General features: G+C 35.7%; 1 protein-coding gene across 9 annotated transcripts in view; it reads left to right on the plus strand.

Annotated features, from left to right (window-relative positions):
- The first annotated feature begins 265 nt into the window (after positions 1–265).
- The window catches only part of DCAF1 (DDB1 and CUL4 associated factor 1), an 83,133-nt gene continuing 63,069 nt past the window's right edge, over positions 266–20,329 (plus strand). For 7 of the 9 annotated variants that reach the window (XM_031958575.1, XM_031958584.1, XM_031958556.1 and 4 more), the window contains exons 1-3: positions 267–343; positions 9,647–9,764; positions 18,599–18,675. In XM_031958575.1, coding sequence (XP_031814435.1) covers positions 9,655–9,764; positions 18,599–18,675 — 187 coding nt within the window. In that variant the 5' untranslated portion in view covers positions 267–343; positions 9,647–9,654. Of the gene's footprint in view, positions 344–393; positions 446–9,646; positions 9,765–18,598; positions 18,676–20,329 lie in introns of those variants that run through there. The other 2 variants (XM_031958593.1, XM_031958554.1) reach the window with 2 other exon arrangements.

Below are 20,329 nucleotides of genomic sequence, written 5' to 3' on the forward strand. Positions count from 1 at the left end.
GGGAATTCCGTCTAGATTCAGGATTTCACCATCCAGGAGATGTGGGTGGAATATTTTTAACCCCGAGCCAGAGCCCGCCCCTCGGTTGCAAAAACTACAATTCCCTTGGGTCTGTGCGGTGATGGGCGAGAAAGCGCTCTTACGTGTCAAAGGGTCGGAGAAAGGAGTGGAACCGGAAGGCCTGCTGGGAGAAGAGCCGAACTCCATTTCCCAGCAGCCCCCGGGCGCTGGGATAAGAGGAAGCTCTTATTTTCTCTCCGCGCGCGCGCGCGCGCACCGGAGGCACGTAGCGTGGGTGACGCGTAATATGTGGGCCGCTCGGAGCCGCGGTCGCGCCGTGTGTGTGAGTGACTGAGGGAGTGAGGCACTGAGGAAAGAAGGGCGGGAGGGAGGGAGGGGAGACTGCTCGGCGGGGGTCGGGAGTGCTGCGGGAGACCCCGGGAAGGTAAAGCTGACGGCTGGGGATTGCCGGGGGAGGGGATGGGGCGCGCGCCCGGGGCGGGCGGGAGAGGGAGTCAGGGAGCGCGCGCGGGGCGGCGGCGGCGGCGGCGGCGGCAGCAGTAGCAGCAGTAGCAGCAGCAGCAGCGGGGGGGGAGGGGCGACACCTGCACTGCCGGAGGGGAACCGGTGCCGGGGGCTCGGTGTCACTTGGGGCCGGCCTTCCCTCCTGCCTCGTGGGGGCGGGGCCTCAGCGCTCCCTCTCCTCCCTCAGATCAACCTTCTCCTTTTTCTTCCCGAGATCTCCTTCCCCCCCCCTCCAAAAAAAAAAAAAAACTTCTTGGGGAGTAACCTCTCCTCTCGGGGAGTAAACCTTTTTCTCTCCCTATCCTGATCCCTCTTTTTCCCACCTCTCTTCCCTGCCTCCTCTTTCCTGCTGTCTTCCCACCCTCCGTTCTCTTCCTCCTCCCCTCCCCCCGCCCCATCTTCCCTTCCCCTGTGGGGTGGAGTGGAGGGGCATTGTTTCTTCCCTCCACTCCCTCGAAATCCTCCCCAGCGTGTACGTGATGTGGGTCGGGGGTTCCATTTTCTCCCCTTTCCTAGTTATACCCGCCTCCCACACGGTTTCCTATCCCCTTGGTTGGGACCGATTGTCTCTTCCCACGTTTTCCCCTCCCCTCCCCTCCATGACCCTGTCCCGCCTCACTCCTGGACTAGGATTGGGGGAGGAGACGGGGGAGGAGCCGAGGGCGGCGATTCCCGGTTACTTGTCTTCTCCTCCTCCTGGTGGGCTGGGAGTGCTTGGGGAGCTTAGGTGGGTAGAGTTCGGTAAACTGATGTGAATTGAAACAAACGAAACCCCAAGCTAAATACTCCTGCTCGGGTCCCGCAGACTTCTAGGGTTCCACCCTTCTTAGAAACTGGCGGTCTGCAGCAATTTTCTCATTTAAGACAATTTTTCTTTCCCTGTGCTTCTTTAAGAGGTCTTGAATTTAAAATTTATTGATCGAGTCGTTGTAATTTTTTGTTAGGTTGTTGTTGTTTTTGGAGGAGCGATTGTTTGCATCTCATTTTGTCAGGTGCCTTGAATTTTCAGTGAGGCATTATTAATGAACGATGCTCTAACGATGCTCTTACTAAAGAATTTATATTAGTGACAGCTTCCCTTGTTTTAGTCTTTATTATATGATAGTCGAAGCATTTATTGGTTGTCTCAAGCCTGTAATTTTGTTCTTTTTCTAGTTTGTTGGATGTTAAAATGTTTTATTCCATGTTCATTTAAAAAGGAATTTAGATTGAGTATTTTTCTTTGTATTTGTGCTGTCAAGAGCTGTACTTGATGTTTGGAAATGAAATGCCTTCACTCCTCGTTTTAGTTTGCATTGGAATTTTTGACTGGTGGGGGTAAGAGAGGCAAAGAATCTTCTATTTTGGCAAGGGTATAAAAAAATTAATGATCTACAGTTTTGGAATAGTTACTGGCACAGTAACTATCTCTTGATGTATCCCCCCATCATTAAAAAATAATTTTATGGCAAGTGTAATCACATTAGTTATCAAATATTTTGAATTTACAACTTCTTATTCCCGAGTTCAATGAATTCAATGGAATGGAATTCCATTTAATGAATGGAAATAAGAAGGATTTTTAAAGTTGAAATTTAATTTGTGGGTTTTAGGTGATTTCATGGTTTTAGTGATTTGGGGCTCCTACTTCATCCCAAGTAAAACAACTTGTAAAACAAAGATCAATTATAAATATGTGATATTTTGCTTATTTTTAAAATTACCATTAGTTGGATTTTTATATAAAGCAAAACAACTACACACATGTTTTAAGTTGATTATTTTGAATAGACAATAGTTTTTTTTTTCTTCTTCAGTGTCATTAACATTTAGCTAAACAGTTACTCCTTGGTAAGACAGGTTTGGGGGATATTTAAATATTGCATATGTTGAAAAAGGGTCATGCTAACTATTAAAAAAAAAAAAAAAGGAAAAACCTAAAGGATCATCCAGGGCAGTTAAATGGCACAGTGGATAGAGGATTGGACCAGAAATCAGGAAGACCTGAGTTTGAATTCAGTCTTAGTTATGTGAACCTGGACAAGTCACTTAACCTAGATTTGCCTCCGTATCCTCATCTGTAACATGAACTGCAGAAGGAAATGACAAACCATTGTGTCTTTGCCAAGAAAACTCCCAAAATGCTGTCCAGAAGAGTTGTTTATGACTAAAACAATGACAGCAAAGAATCATCCACCCCACAATTTCAGCCAGACCAGAACATCAAGAGAAACCCTACCTTTTGTTGAATTAAACCATGAAACAATGTATAAGTGAGGCTTAACTAAAGAGAAGAATATTAACTTGACACAGAATCAGTTCTGTCCATGGCTTAACTATTGAATTGTGCTGAAAAAACCAATGTGGAATATCTATTTAATTTTTTTGTGAGTCTATTTTTCTTCTGTAAAATAGGTAGAACAGTTACGGCCATCCTGCAGTGCCTTTCTCAAGGGGAGTTATGAGCAAGGCGCAAATAGAATTATAAGGCAGTCTCCTCATCATGGGGTCCCAAATTTAGACTGGGGAGGGGTCTTAAAAGCCATCTAGTCTATTTTCATTTTACATTTGAGAAAATTGGGGTCCAGTAGGATTAAAGATTAAGATTGGAATTTGTAGCCTAGTCCCTTGACTTCAAATCCACCACTCTTCTACTGTATGAGATTGTCTTATGGTGTCATGTTTAATAATACAGCAGTGCTCAGTTTACTCAAAAAATTAATAACTAGCACTAAAGCTTTAAGGTTTGCAAAGATTTGAAAACTTTATTTTATTTTATCCTTGTTGTAACACTGGTGCAATTATCTCCACTTTACAGATGAGTAAACTGAGGCAGACAGGTTAAGTTTGACCCTTGTCCAGGGTCATACAGCTAATAAGTGTTTTGAGGCCAATCAACCATAGGCCTTTTTGACTTCAGATCCAGTGTTCTTTCCACCTTCTATCTCCATGACATTCTTACTTTTTTAAATCTTGTTTCATTCAGTTTTATATACTATTGTTCAGTTTCATTTTGGAATCTTAAGTTCATGTTCAACTTTTTTTGAAAAGCCTTTAAAGATTTACCTTAAATAAAATAAAATAATACACAGTATTATTATGGAATAAATGGTATAAGAATATCAAAATGTTTGTTAACTTGAAGAAATTAGTTAATGAAATTTATATACCTATTTTGGTGAATATGGTTTGCTTCTTGGGAGTGATTACTAAATATAGCTCTATAGTGTGAAATGTGAGCATACCAGGGTATAGGAAATTTTAATTTGTTCTTTGTATATTTATTGTATTTTAGACTTTTTGAAAAAGAAAATCAAAGACATCTCTTTGAACAAACTTTAATAAATCCAAGTGCTTTTTGATCAATACAAAATCTTCATGTAGATGTTTGGAAAATATGACTTAAATATATGTTTGTTATGTAGATCTGTTTTCTAAGTGATATGTTAGAATTCCCTTGTAAATAACAAAAGCTTATTAGACTAGACATGTTTTAGTAGCATATCTTTTCTTACAGTGGGTTTACTGGGCATGGAATTAGTTACATATGAGTATTATTTTCTAGTCTGCTATCAAAATTTCACCCACCAAATGGTTATTTCCAAAGTTAAAATTATTACTGAATATAGATTAATTGGAAGTTGTAACATAATTGTTTGCAAGAATTTCTGGAATGCTTTCATGGATCTATATGTATGAGTCCTTTCATTGAATTGGTTTTTTTCCCCCTAAGAAAATTTATATTGACTGGATATCTAATTGTATGTTCTAGCTATTTAAAACCATGAAGAAGAATCTTCTTATCAGATTAATTTTTACCATTTACATACTTTACTATTTTCTCTATACTCCCATTTTGGCATTGAATCATGTTGAATGTGATGAAAACAGTTGCAGCAGGAGAATGTGTTTGGTATTGTTTTAAAATGAATCAAATTTCTTTTTTTTAACCAAATATAGTATAGGGTTAATAAGTGCATATATTTGAGGAATCATATGCATATTGGAAGAATTTAGGATATTATTTGATAAGCTCCATGGTTGGTTTCTATGCCTTTTGATGAAGGAATGATTGCTGTTGCTCAGAAAAACTAGAATCTTCAAGTTTGATTCAATATGTATTTATTAAATGCATACAGCATGCAAGGTAGGTAGTGTGCTAGACATTGGGGAGACAAAGATAAAAAGGAAAACAATCTCCTGTTTCATGGGTCTTGTGCATTGTACTTGGGAATATGATAATTGAACAGATACAAGATCATTTTAGGAAGGTGAGATTACTAACAACTAGAGGAATCAGGAAAGGCTTTCTGTAGGAGGTGGCAGCTGAATTGAGCTTTGAAGGACACCTAGGGATTTTAAGAAAGAAGAGATGAGAAAGGAAGGTATTTCAGATATGGGGGAGACAGCCTGGGTAAAGGAAGTCCCAAAGGAAAAGGAATGCCAAGTTTGTCTTCTGCCCAGTGAGTCTGTGCCACAGAGGTCATGTTTTGAAGCTTCAGAAGTTGTTTAAGGAATAGAAATTTGTTTTGGGTGTGCCTCGATGCTCTGCTGATCAATTGCATGGTGCTTTTCTAATGTAGCTTCCTTTCCAGCAGGCTGAATATATTATAGCTAATAGGAACAACAGAGATATAAGGTGCCTCCTAAGTTGGCAAATGCCTTATAATACTGGCATTAGCATCCTCTGGGATCATTCCATCTCTTCCTTATCTTACTATCAGATATAACTTCTAAAATTGTAAAGACTGTGAAATAAACCTAGTGTATATACACTGAAGCATAAAAGCATAATTTTGTGAGAAAATAGTTGAGTATTTAATCAACAAGGAAGATAGTTTTTGTAATTTAAAATCTGCTGGAATTTAAATTTAGGAACTCTTCAGAAGTTGTTAGCTTGTTTAAAAAATTTTCCTTTTGAAATGATTTTTCCAGTGAAAATTCATATTGGGGAATTGATATTAAAGAAATTCTGCAGAAGGAATGCTCCTATATATAATTCAAAGTTAGTGGGTTTTTTTTTTTTTTTTGTTTTTTTTTTTTTGGGCTGAGGCAATTGGGATTAAGTGACTTGTCCAGAGTCACACAGCTAGCAAGTGTTAATTAAGTGTCTGAGGTCACATTTGAACTCAGGTCTTCCTGACTTCAGGGCTAGTGCTCTATCCACTGCGCCACCTAGCTGCCCCAATTCAAAGTTTTTTTTAAAAAGTATAGTAGAACACAGTATGATGTTTAGGTTATTGCTGGTTCAATTAAAAATGGAGTTTTTGGTAAGTAAATAATAATCCTACACCAATCTGGTAAGATTTTTGTACAAATCTTGTACAAATAGTATCAAGAATCAGTCTTTTTTTTTTTTTTTTTTTTTTTTTTTAATTTTAACTGTTAACCTACTTATTTCTTTGGCCATAATTCAACATGCTGTTTAGTTGTATCTTCTCTGGACTGTGACTAGCCAGTTGTTGACAAGTAACTGGGTGACTTAAAAAAACAACAAAGAAACACAACTAAAGACAAGCAACAAAAACAAAACAATGACATTCTTTTAATTGTCTTTCATTTTATTATCATCCTTTTCTTTTTCTTCCTGGGAAGAAAATAAGACTCTTATTGTTTTCAAGATTTAAGTTTATCTTATTTTCCCCTTACTTTTCTGAATTCCTTTTCCCATTTTCCTACTTTTTCTTAATGTTGACCTTCTTTGGAGAGCTTCTCTTTTGAATGAATGAAAATTGTTTTGAAATTACTCCATAGTTTTGTGCTTCTTTTCTTTCATATTCTGAATTATTTTCTCCAGAAGATCTTCCAGCTTAAGAGAGATTTTGGTAAATTGTCTATGTTAAAGTTTTTAATTTGTCAAAACTTTTTTTTCCCTCTCTATTCAATTTAGTTATAGTTTTTCCCTGGCAAGTTTAGCAACTTATTGCAGTGGAGCAGATGTATTGGCTATGTCTGCAGCCATGTCTTAACTCTCAGACTACTGTACTTAAACTCTCCTGTGTTTAGAATTTTGACTTAATCTAATATCTTAAAATTTTTTAAAGGGAATGAAAGGTCAGGGGAGAGGGATAGAGATGGAGGGAGAAAGTGAGAGAGAGGAGAGTGAATTGAATGCATTCTAACTAGAGACTATTAAAATGAAGTATTTCTTGTAAATGAACTTGAAGTCCATCTTTCCAGCTGTGACACTAGCTATTGGATATTAGATTAATCTCTCTAACTTTAATTTTCCTGTTTTTGTAAAAGGAATGAATAAGTAATATAGTTACTAAATGCTTATTTATATGTAGAACACTGGAGATACAAATAGTAAATTAAGACTGTTTCTGTTTTTAGGGATAATACTTGTATCACCTACCTTATAGGATTATAGTATGATTAAGTAAGACATGCAAGCAAAGCAGTTATTAATCTTTTGGAACTTCTTTTTAAAATTCTCTAAATAGAAAACTTAACACTTTTTGTGGGTTTTCTCAATATCTTGCTCCTTAGGAATTTATGAATGATTCCCTTTCTGTTTGGGATACCTCTATTACTTTGACTTTTATTTGGCCTAAAAACAGTCTTTCAGTTGTGAGAGTGACTCAAACCTTCCCTCAATGCTTCATCAGTATCCATTCTAGATGGGAACATTATAGTGTGAACATTTCCTGGATGCCATTTTTATGAGTCTAGTAATCTTGTCTGCATTTATTTTTTATTGTGTTTTTTTTATTAGTTTCTGCATCTCAATCCCTTATTTGCTAGACCAGTTCTAAGTCTGGTAGTGATGTTAATATTTTGCTTATATCACAATACTGCAAGTTGACCTTAGTTATGAGCTATCTATACCAGATTGGACCTAAAAAAATTCTAGCTCTTATTAGGGAATAATTTTGTTATTTATTTTTAGCTATTCTTCATTTTGTGAAAGGTCACCTTTTGAGGTCCAAGTTCAATGGATATAAATATTTTTCTTGTTTCCTAATAAAATATTAAAGAAAATTTTACAATTAATATTAATTACTGAATTTTATTGTATCAGTAGAACTTTCTGAGCAAAGAGTAAATAAAATTTCGTTTCTTCCAAATAACTCTTCAAGTATTTAACATATAAAATTTTCAGTTTTTATAATAACACGTTAAATAGTTGGATGGTTATTCTCATTCTGCAGATAATCTTTTATGTGTGCACCAGTTCTCTTGAGTGGTTTATCTGTGATGTCAAAGATAAGAACTGCTTGACTTAATTTAGTGTCTGAACGCTTGACTTCCAGTATAACCTTATTTTCATTAGATTATGCATTTTTTAAATAGCATGATAATTTCAAGAAGCTGAAAAGATTTTTCTGGTCTTAGAAATAAATATGTGATACTGGATTACTTGCTGTCTAGAGGAAGAGCTGAGGAGAAGAAAGAAAAAAATTTGGAATACAAGGTTTTATAAGGATGAATATTGAAAACTATCTTTGCATATTTTAAAAGTTATTAAAATAAATACTTAAGTGGTTAAAAGAATAGAAATTACCTCATTTTATAGTTAGAGAAGCTATACTTGTATTGCTGTCCCTAGGTTCTCAGATTACTGAGTTCAGGTTAGATATATATTTTATTTAAGCTTAAATAGGGAGTTAGCTAGCAGAAAGAAATAGAATCCAGATTTTCTCATGACATGACAGTCATGTGTGACTCTTGATGACCCCTGTGGATCATACTGTCCATGGGGTTTTCTTAGCAAAGCTAATGAAATGGTTTGCCATTTCCTTCTTCAATGGATTAAGGCAAACTGAAGTTAAGTATATTGCCGAGGAATTACACAACCAGTAAGCATCTGAGGTCAGATTTGAATTGAGGTGTTCTTGACTCAGGCCTTGTGTTCTCTCCATTCTGCAACCTAGCAAAATTGTAAACAATGTTATACACTGTTGTACTTAGAGCCTTCCTTATTTTTAACTTCAATTGGAATTAGTGAAATATAGATTGGTATGTGAAGAAAATCACCCTGATGCTATCTAATTTTTGGGAAAAGCTAGCTCATCTGATATATAAAGATGTATTTGTTTGCTTATTTGAATTCTACTTTTATAATACAGTCAAAATATTTTAGGGAATCTATGGTGTGATCATCTTTTATTTTTTCTCTCAAATCCACTGTCGTGTTCAACATCCATCTCCCTTTACTCACTCTCATTGTGAGCATTCTTGGAAGGGAATAAAAAATAGACAGTTATCATGGAATATCTACTTATTTTGTTTTTGTATCTAAAGCAGCCATAATTCATTTTGCTTTGTGTGATAGGTTCTCAAACATGGATTGCTTAGCTAAGGCAAAAACAGCGCTAACAACAAAACTCCCTATCTAATCTGCTGGTGTTCTCCTGTTCCAGGACTGGTACTTTTTTTACCCTTTGATACTTTTGCTCATAAGTTGGTGATAGGTTAACTTTTCTGTGGTAACTCTGAGCACTGTTCCTTCATCTCTGTTCTGAGAAAGAACAGAAGCCCTGACCAGTCATTTACCTTAACTTCCTACTTTTAGAATTTGGCCAATTTTGTGTCCAACTTTTTTTTACTTTCCTAGGTCCATATTGACACTTGAGCCATCAATATGAAGAGAAATAGAGAGGGAGAGAGAAGAAAGATCTTGTTAGAGGCTTGCTTTCCTGTTGTCTCAGATATGTAAGGCAAGGACATTCAGAAGGTTCTTAGATATTTAAGGCATCTTAAAAAATGATAACATATCTGTCATAACTTTTTATGGAAAATCAGTAGATGTGTTTCTTATCTATAATGATGTTTTTCTGAAAAGCCTCAATGTAATCAAAACTTGGGACTGCTTTTTGAATTTAAAAAAATCGGAAGTATTAGAATTGGAAGGTACTTTAGAGATCAGCTAGTCTTGTCTTAATTCATGGTGAGATAACTGAGGCTCAGAGAGATGAAATATATGTAAGCTTATAAAACTAATGGCAGAACAGGGTTCTCCAATCTAGTACTTTTTTCTACTGTACCATAAATGGAGTTATCTAAACTGGCTGAAGTATTGATTAAATCAGTGGGAATCCTAACAAACAACTTTTCTATTCCTTTGTCCATTACTTTAGAGAAATGTTGATATACTTTTTTGAGTTTATGCTCATTTGTTATATTCCTGCTTCCATAGGCCAAGCCATGACTTCAGGATCAGTGCACGTGGACTCCAAAGCTGAGCTCACTACCTTATTAGAGCAGTGGGAGAAGGAACATGGCAGTGGGCAAGATATGGTTCCTATCCTCACCAGGTAAGGCCATTTGAATGATTTCAAGGCATTCTTTGCAAAAGAATTGAAAAGTAGAGGTCAAGCCAGAGAAAGCTTGTCATTTGAACATTAGAATGGATTCACTGAAGCATAGGGAAATAAAACAAGGTTGTTCTTGGTGGCAGAGCAGTAAAGGGGAGATTCTTCAATCAATGAAGAAATAATATATAAGGGAGAAAGAGGATGGTAGTTTGGCAAAATTGCTTCCTTCCTCTACTTTAGCATTTACTAAATACTTTTCTTCCAACTTCCCGGTTATATACATTAGTTGTTGGTTTTTTTTTTTTTTTTTTAAGATTTTAATTTAATATTTTATTTTTTGCCCAGTTACATGTAAAACAAAGTTTGACACTTGTTTTTAAAACTTTGAGGTCCAAATTCTCTCCCTTTCTCTTTTCCCACCCTCAGAAGGCACATGTGAAATTATGCAAAATATTTACATAAAAGTCATATTGTGAAAGAAAACATTTTCTACCTTCCCAAAACTCCCAAAACTTCAAGGAAAAAAAAGTATGCTTTAATCTGTTTTCAGACACAATCATTTCTCTTGGTATGGATAGTATTTTTTATCATAGGTCTTACAGAGTTGTCTTGGATTATTGATATACATTGATTCTAAAGGAGAATGGAAAGATTTTTGCTGTAGGATATTTTGTGGAAATGGTGAGCAGATTACAAATTTTAGCTGGGAAAGAATAGAAATTCAGAAGAAGGCATAATGTTTAGCTGCATTAATATGGTCAGCTGCTTGGCATGTATCTTGAATACCTACCTACCATGTGTCAACTTAGTACTAGATGTTGTTTATTAAAAAATGGGTAAACCAAACATTTCCTTCAGGGAACTGATATCATACTTGATGTAATATAAAATTGTAACAGTCAGAAAATAAGACATCAAGTTTTAAAATTATGTATTACTGATTATAAGTGCTACTACAGTTAAGGAAGAGAACTTAATCATGTAAGTAAAAGTCACATCATTTCCCTAAGTCTCACTTTTGATATCTGAAGAATGAGAGGATTGAATTAGATCTTTCTAAACTCTAAAATTCTGTGGCTGGAGGAATCTGGTAGCAATATAGTAATAAAATGGTATATATTTATTTATAAAACAATTTTTTCCCCCAACAGCCCTGTGAGGATAGGTTGGGTTAAGTATGTCTTATTTCTATTTTTAGGTGAGGATTTTGGCTCATAGAGGGGAAGTGATTGTGCATATTTGTAATTGTCAGAAATAGGGTTTTAACTTTCTAGTCTTCTGACTTAAGTCTAAAACTTTTTTCATTATACCATTCTGCCTTTCTAGTAGTCAGAGAAGGCTTTGTAGAAGAGGTCTGTCTCGGAGATGTGGCTGGAATAGGGTAGAGGTTAGGAAGAAGAGGGTATGCCATATCAGAGGAAATAAAGGTAATACTATTAAGATGGGAATGAGCATGATTTGTTTATGGGTAGCTATAATAAAAATTATGTTTGAGAATAATAGAAATAATATTGGATCAGTAGAGTTGTATATGATTATAGGAGGTCTTTGAAAGCCAAGCGGAGGACTTTAGAGTTGGTGTAGTAGAGAACTGTTGGAGGATTTTGAGTCTATGATGAAAGGCAGTTTTTAAGTAAGGTTTAAATAGGGTGGCAACGATACAATAAGATTGATATAACAGACTGAACCTAAAGTAAGGGAAACTTGCTAGGAGCTATTGCAGTAACAGGTATGGGATGACCTGGACTGGTGCTAGTGGGACAAGATAGTCAGGAATTGTGACGATGCTGAGATAGGAACTCATTGTTTATTTTCACAACCATTTACAACTCTACTGACTTTCTTCACATTTGTGTAATTTGTTTATTTTTCTATTATGTTTTTTCAAACAGGAGAAATTTCTTTTTCTGCCAGTAGTTTAGTATCCATTTACCTATAGCTAATCTAAATGGTGGCAAGAACACCAAGTAAAACTAAATGAAGACATTCTACTAATTAAAACTCTTCAACATATTTGGAAGCTATATAATGAGTAGGATTCTAGAGTACCTTGGAATGAGATTACAAAATAACATTGGGTTTAAGTGTGTGTTTTTTTTTTGTTTGTTTTGTTTTGTTTTGGTTTTTGAGATGACCTGTTGTTTCTTGGTATAGGAACTTCAAATGAGTGAAAACTCTCCCAATAGCAATAGACATCTGCTTTGCAATTCATACTTTGAGATATATGGTTTATAGTATTGGCTTTAGAGTCAGGAAAACCTAGTAATAAATGTTTATGTAGTACTTTAAGTTTTGCAAAATCCTTTACATATGCTATTTTATTTGATCCTTCCAACAATCCTGTAAATAGATGCTATTTTTGAAATCTATAGGTGAGGAGACTGAGGCTACTATTTGTTTGCCAGATTTGTAATTACAGAGACTAGTGGAACTTTTCAGAGACTTTTAGAGATTACAGTACTTATCTAAATCAAATCTTTTTGGGCAGATTTCTTTGTCAGTTCTTCGTTAACAGTGAATAAAGGACTATAGAATAGCTCTTGAAAAGTGTAATTTTTGTAGAATAAGGGGTTGAGGAGAACTTGTAATCTCTGAGATGCAGAATGTTCTGTCTTTTAATATACAAAGAGCTGCATCTTAGGGAGTGGAACAGGGAGTAGTGATATTTTATCTGATCATTGTAAATTCTGGATATTTTGCAGACAATAATCATTGGTTTTGCAGTAGGAAGAGAAGTAATCCTCATATTTGTTGGCTGTTCTCTTTATACTTTTGTTCAAAGTTCTGTTGACAAATGTTGGACAATTTTTTTGGGCTACATTTACATATGTTTCTTGTTTGACATATTCTTCACTAAAGTTTCCTGAGTTAATTTCCTAAGTCAGGGTGTTGGTGCTAAGACATAGAGACTGACAAAAAATATTCTTGGTGCTTGGTAGTCTTGGGGAATTAAAACTGTGGTTTACTATAAGCTTTTATACTGATTGTCCATTAAATACCAAGAGATGTTCTCCATAGATTTTGTCATAGAATTTTAGAATATTACTGTTGGAAGGGACCTTAGAATTTAATGCTGTTCTTCTCATGGTGTCCACTAATCTCTCCAGTCTTTAGTTTCACTGGTTGTATTCTTTTCCTTCTTTTCCCAACTTGACTTTGGCAAACTGGTTCATTATGTTATATTCTATTCTTGAGTCCTGTGTTTCCTTATCCTATTTCTTTTCTTCCTTTTCTTTCCTTCTTTCTTTCCTGAGGCAATTGGGGTTAAGTGACTTGCCTAGGGTCACACAGCTAGGAAGTGTTAAATGTCTGAAACCTAGATTTGAACTTAGGTCTACCTGACTTCAGGGCTGGTGCTCTATTCACTCCGCCAACCAACTGCCCCTCCTTATCCTATTTCTGATCATGTCCTGCCAAGGCCCAGTCTTGTATTACTCCCCCAATTTGTAGTGTCTTCTCCTACTCTTTGTATCTGAAGAGAGCTAAAAAAATAAAAAAACTGTGCTAGTTTAGTATACGGCAAATTTGTGTTAAATATATATATATTTTTTATTTAATAGCCTTTTATTTACAGGTTATATGCATGGGTAACTTTATAGCATTAACAATTGCCAAACCTCTTGTTCCAATTTTTCACCTCTTACCCCCCCACCCCTTCCCCTAGATGGCAGGATGACCAGTAGATGTTAAATACATTAAAATATAAATTAGATACACAATAAGTATACATGACCAAACCATTATTTTGCTGTACAAAAAGAATCAGGCTTTGAAATATTGTACAATTAGCTTGTGAAGGAAATAAAAAATGCAGGTGGGCATAGATATAGGGATTGGGAATTCAATGTAATGGTTTTTAGTCATCTCCCAGAGTTCTTTCTCTGGGCATAGCTGGTTCAGTTCATTACTGCTCCATTGGAAATGATTTGGTTGATCTCGTTGCTGAGGATGGCCAGGTCCATCAGAACTGGTCATCATATAATATTGTTGTTGAACAATGATCTCCTGGTTCTGCTCATTTCACTCAGCATCAGTTCGTGTAAGTCTCTCCAGGCCTTTCTGAAGTCATCCTCTTGGTCATTTCTTACAGAACAATAATATTCCATAATATTCATATACCACAATTTATTCAGCCATTCTCCAACTGATGGACATCCATTCAGTTTCCAGTTTCTAGCCACTACAAAGAGGGCTGCCACAAACATTCGTGCACATACAGGTCCCTTTCCCTTCTTTATAATCTCTTTGGGATATAAGCCCAATAGTAAATGTGTTAAATATTTTCAATTGGGCTTTCACTACAGAAAGGCAGTCTTTTTACACTTACCTAATCAATTCAGATCCTACTTACCATAGCACCTTTTTCAAACCTCATTATTCCTCAAACTTCATAAGTTTTCTCCTTCCCTCACTTTTTTAGTTGAGAACCTTTTCTGATAATTCATTTAAAAAAATTGAGTTTTGCTTTAGCAAGAAGAAGGACCCTGTTTTTGTTTGAGGTGGGGAGAGGGGAGAGAGAAGCATTTAAGTGATGTGAAGTCAAGAGAAGAGGGAGGCTTAGGCAAAACTCCCCTATCTGCCCATATACTCTCTTTATATCCTCTTTTCTGCAGTAGATTGCCTCCTCTGTCAGCCTCTATCTTTCATTTTTTGCTTACTCCTTCTTTTTGTGACTAAATTCCTTGAGAAACCATTGACAATCAGATCTTCCATTTCTTTTTCTTTCACTATCTTCTTACTTATAGTTTGACTTTCAGCCTCATCTTTCAGTTGAAACTTTTCTCTCTAAAGTTATCGATAATCTCTTTATTGCCAGATCTATGGACTTTCCTCAATCTTTATCCTTCTTGATCTATCTGTGGTCTTTGGCACAGTTTCCTTTTCTGAATTTCCAGGTCTCACTTGTTAATCATGGTGACCCTCAGGGCTCTTTCATAAACCCTCTCTTCTCTTTTTTTACACTCAATATTTTTCTTGGTGCTCTCATCATCTCCTCTGGATGTAATTATCTTGTCTGTGCAAATGATTTCCTGATCATTTTATCTGGCTCTTACCTCTTTCCTGATCTCTAGTTTTAACATTTCCAACTGCCTATTAGATTTCTTGCACAGAACGTCTTAAAAGCATCTTAAAATTCAACATGTCCAAAATGGAATTCATCTTTTTTTTCTCCCCAATCCTCCCTTGTTTTTAACTTCCTTATTACTCTTGAGAGTACCATCATACTCCCAATCATTTAGAATTTCAACCTATACCATTTTTTAAGTTTATTTATTTTTAATACATTTGCGAATCATGTTGGGAGAAAAAAATTAGAACAAACAGGAAAAACCATGGGAGAGATTAAAAAAAAAAAGGGAAAAAAAAATGAATACAGCCTGTGTTGATTTACATTCATTCTCCTTAGTTCTTTTTCTGGATGCAGATGGCGTTTTCTGTACAAAATCTTTTGGGATTGCTTTGGATCACGGCACTGCTGAGAAAAACCAAGGCTTTCATAGTTGATCATCACCCATTTTTGCTGTTATTGTGTACAATGTATTCCTGGTTCTGCTTGTTTTATTCAGCATCAGTTCATGCAAACTAGATGTCATCCTTGACTCCTCACTTGAAATCTGCACCCCTATTTTTCCCCCACCCCCATACATACATTGCAGTAACCTGATTGACTCCTCTACCTCGGCTTCTTTCTACTCCATTTCATCTTCCACTTAGATACCAAAGTGATTGTCCTAAAGAGCAGGTCTGACCATGTCATTTCTTGCCTCAAAAAAACTCCAGAAGCTGCCTATTGCCTCCAGGACCAAATATAAAGTCCTATTTTTAGCTTTTAAAGCCCTTCACAACTTGGCCCCTTAACCTTGTATTTTACTCTCCTTCTCCTCCATGTACTCCATGAACCAGTAACACCAGTCTTTTTGCCATTCCTTAGAAACTTCATTTCCTGACCTTGTCTGTGCATAATTTTCTCCTTTGCTTCTGTTTTCTGGATTCCCTGGTTTCCTTCACATCTCAGAAAAAAAAAAAAAAATCCGCCTTTTATTAGATGCCTTTCTACCTTTTACTTCTCTCTTCCCTCTGCTGAAGCCTTGCCCCTGATAATTCCTCCATATCTCACCCTATATGTTTTGCTTGTATATAGTTTTACATAGTGTTTTTTCCATTAGAGAGTGAGCTTCTTTAGGACAGATACAGTTTTTGCCTTTCTTTGTATCTCCGGTGCTTAGTATATAGAGTAAACATTTAGATGGTTGGTTGACTTTAAATTGCTCAGGAGTTGGTACTTGACCACAATTTCCCCTTCAAGTACTATGACCAAAACTTTGTATATCTAGTGTTGGAAGGAGCCTCAGAAACCATCCAGAACAATTGTTTCATTTTTTAGATGAGAAAACAGGTCCAGAGAGGTGAAGGGACTTGGTTAAGATCACACAGGAAGTAATCAATAAAAGCAAGATTTGAACCCAGGTGCTTAGATTTCAAAGCCTGTCAGTCATTCATTGCTCTTTTACTTTACCAGGTTGCCTCCTGCTTTCTTCTGTTTCTTGCTGTCTCATCATTATTACTAGAACACTGAAACTTTACCACCCTCCCCCACCATATATATATATAAAAAAGATAAATTGAATAGCCTTTTTCTTTGTTTTTTTTAATCTAATAAATTTACTATGAGTAATAGGATGTTTTTAAAAAAAACTTTTAAAATTAGTTCTACTAGTAAAAATGTATAAACACTATTAATAATAAGAATTAGCATTTATTTAACAGTTTAAGGTTTGCCAAGTGCTTTATGGTTCAGTGGATAGAGTGCTGGCTCTGGAGTCAAGAGGACTGAGACACTATTAGCTGTGACCTTGGGCAAGAGGAGAAAACCCCAAATACAATCACGGAGGCTTAGACATGATTGAAATGATTCACTAACAACAGTTTATATGTTGTAGTACCTAAATACATCTATTGCTTTAAAGTTTGCACTTTGTCTGTGTTATTTAATGTTCATAGCATTTTAAAGTGGATGTTATTATCTCCATTTTACAGATTAGAAAACTGAGGCTGAGGAATATTAAGTTGAGTTATCTTGGTTCACACAGCTAGTAAATGAGGAGGCTGATTTTTGATTTCAGGTCTTCTTGATTCCCAGTCAAATCCACATTTCACTACATCACACAGTATAATGGTAGAATCAGTTCATCAAAAAAGACTTTTATGGCTTTCTTGTAGCATCATGCGGTTAATATATAGTAGTAGATGTAGCTAATTTTTTACTTATTATTTCCTAGAGCTAGAAGTGTGTTGATTTACATTCAGTCTCCATAGTTCTGTCTCTGGATGCAGATAACATTTTCGATTTAAAGTTTATTGTGATTGCCTTGGGATTCCTGAACTACTGAGAAGAACCAAAACTTTCACAGTTGATCATCGCACATTCTTGCTGTTATTGTACATAATATGTTGTTATTATACATAATGTTTATGTGTGCATATGTACATATATAATTATACATAATGTATTTCTGGTTGGGCTTATTTCATTCAGCCTCAGTTCATGAAAATCTTTCCAGGCTTTTCTGAAATCAGCCAATAAGTCATTTTTCATAGAACAATAATATTTCATTACTTTCATATACCATAACTTATTCAGCCATTCCCCAAATGATGGGCATTTACTCATTTTTCAATTCTTTGCCACCACAAAAAGAGCTGCTACAAATACTTTTGCACATGTAAGTCCTTTTCCCTCCTTTACAGTTTCCTTGGGATACCAATAATTGCAGGTATTATAGTTTTTGTGAAGGAAAAATCTGTATCTATTAGGAAGTTAGCAAAACTTGTTTGGATTGGCTAAACAGAGGTCAATGTAGTGACTAAATGGAAAAAATCATTTTGGGGGAATTCATTGGAATTTGAGAGTTAAGGCTCATGTAGTAGATATAGTCTACTTACTATGTTGTTACTGATTCCCTTGGTTGTCAGGAGAATTTGGTAACACCCTCTTGGATCATAATTTGAAGAGACTGCTGAGAGAAGTAGGAGGAATGGATTAAAAAGGGTCTCAATGCACTATGCTATCTGAAACTATGGAATTCTGAATTCCTTTTTATCTGTGGGTTCAGACCAGTTAGTGTGGCAATTATTATGGAGTTCAGGGTTAGCAAGTCCTTGATTTCTTATCTTTTCTAAAGAGGCTCAACTGAGGTTTGAATCTCAAGTGTTGCTTTACTAGTCTTCCTCAACTTAAATTTTTTTAAATGGTAAATTTGAAGTTTTTTTTACCTCAGAAAAATGTGATCGTTCTTAATTTCTGGTTGCACTTTTAGACCTTAGCTTGTGATTCTTTTTTCCAATTTGCTCCTATTTCCTGATTCTTGGAGTTTGCCCCTTATTTTTCTTTTCTTGTAAAAATGGTTATTTGTGTGTGTTTCTCTTGCTTGATTGTTTCTTTAAAGTGGTTTGGACAAACAAAAACAACCTGTTTATATGTTTGGTTCAGGGCTATCATGCTTGTGTTTGAAAGAAAGGGACAAATCTTGATTATGTTTCACTGTAATGTTAGGCTAATGTTTTATGAAAAATATTTACATATATATCAGGAAATATCCCCTTTTCCTATTAGGGGCTTTCTTTTTACAAATGTGATTTCAGTCAATAAGTTTAAGTTCTTGCCATGTTTCAGGCACTGTGCTTGGCTTCAGGGATACAAATAATAAGAATGAAAAAATCAGTACTCTGAAGGAGCTTATGTTCTAATTGGTTGACTGCTTGTCATAGGGGAAGTTGCATTTTTGGTGTGATTGTCAGTTTATGACTAGAATGTTTTTCTCCTTTTGTATTAGGATGTCAGAGTTGATTGAAAAAGAAACTGAAGAATATCGTAAGGGAGATCCAGATCCATTTGATGATAGACATCCTGGTAAGATCTCTTTTTCTTGATTCTTGTGTCTTGATCATTGTAATATAAGAAAGCTGCCAATGGAAATAAATGTTGTATATTATTAGATTGCCTTTCCCCAATTACTTCGATTAGTTCAGATCAAGTTCACATGTTGCCTGGTTTGTTTCTGAGGAAAATGGGATTGTCTTTCGATTTTTGCAAAGTTTCTAGAAATTTGAAACGTGGTAAAAATGAAGGGAGAAGAAAAATAGTAAATTCTGGGGGAACTAGAAGCATGTGTAATGTTTAATAGAAGCATGTGTAACCCTTTGAAGGTAGGATATCTTTTACACTCAAAAAGCATCTTGTTTAGAAACTTGAAGTGGATTTTGCTTAACCTGATTGGCTCATAAAAGGTTCACATTTGGCATATATATATATATATGTATATGTATATATATGTATGTATGTGTGTGTGTGTATGTAAGGTTCTGAGAACTTGTTTTTTTTTTTTTTTTGGTTTTTTCCCTGAAAACCAAAAAAATCTGTGCAGTGAATTTTCCCCCCACATTCTTTGTTCTCCCCCCCCCCCCCATAAGCTATTATGCTTTTTAGATAATGGCATTATCAATGTTTTAGGGTTTGGTTAACTTTGGCAACAAAGCAACCATTTATTCTATAACAGTATTAATTATAAACATTAAGTGCCTACTGTATGCTAGACATGAGGTTGATACAAAGTTTAGATAAAATATTTTGTGACACCTGCTGTCATGGCACTTGTCTCAGAGTGTAAGATGTTACTATAATATAGTATTGTTACAGAAAAAGTCTAGCAGCATCCTTGGGATATAGTACAAAGACTGCTCGACATGGAATTCAAGGAACAGTACTGAAACATGGGCCTTATTCTGCATAAGCCACTTAGTCTCCACAATTCCCACTGGAAAACAATGAGAAGGCTAAACTGAATGATCTGTGATCATGTCCTTACAGCTCAAAATCATAGGCATTTAGAGAGGCTTGCAAGAGAATGTTGAATAATGCAATCTAAGTTGTGGGATTGGGGATAGATCCTAAAAGAATGTGCCTATCTCCTGACTCTTTAGATTCTAAACCTCTCTCTGCTAGATTATACTGTTTATAGTAATTTTGGTTTTTATTTTGGGCTAATTATAATCCACTACGGCACAGTGGATAGTGTTGCTAGGCCTGGAGTTAGGAAGATTCATCTTCCTAAATTTAAATCTGGTCTCAGGTACGTCAACCCTCATGAGGTACTTCCTAGTTGTGTGACCCTAGGAAATTAGTTTTATCATATTTTTGCCTCAAATTCTTCATCTGTAAAATGAGCTAGAGAAGGAAATGGCAAGCCACTCTAGTATTTTTGCCAAGAAAACCTCAAATGGGATCACAAATGATTGGATAGCAAATTGTAATGGAACTTCACAATAACACAGCCTTCCTTAGTATGTTGCCAAATAGTGGTAGCATTGGTCAAAGAATAGATAGATTTCAATGACATTTCTACTAAAATTCTAGATTGTTTCTTGGATTTTATTGAGATTTTATGCTTTCACAGTAATTCAGTCTGATGGTATAGATCCTGAAGTTTTATTAGTTATTATAGGGAACTTCATTGCTATTTTTAGAGGCAGTTAGGTGGTACAGTAGTGGATGGACTGCTGGACTC

The sequence above is a fragment of the Sarcophilus harrisii genome, chromosome 1 (genome assembly GCF_902635505.1).
Source record: "Sarcophilus harrisii chromosome 1, mSarHar1.11, whole genome shotgun sequence".
Classification (NCBI taxonomy): Eukaryota; Metazoa; Chordata; class Mammalia; order Dasyuromorphia; family Dasyuridae; genus Sarcophilus; species Sarcophilus harrisii.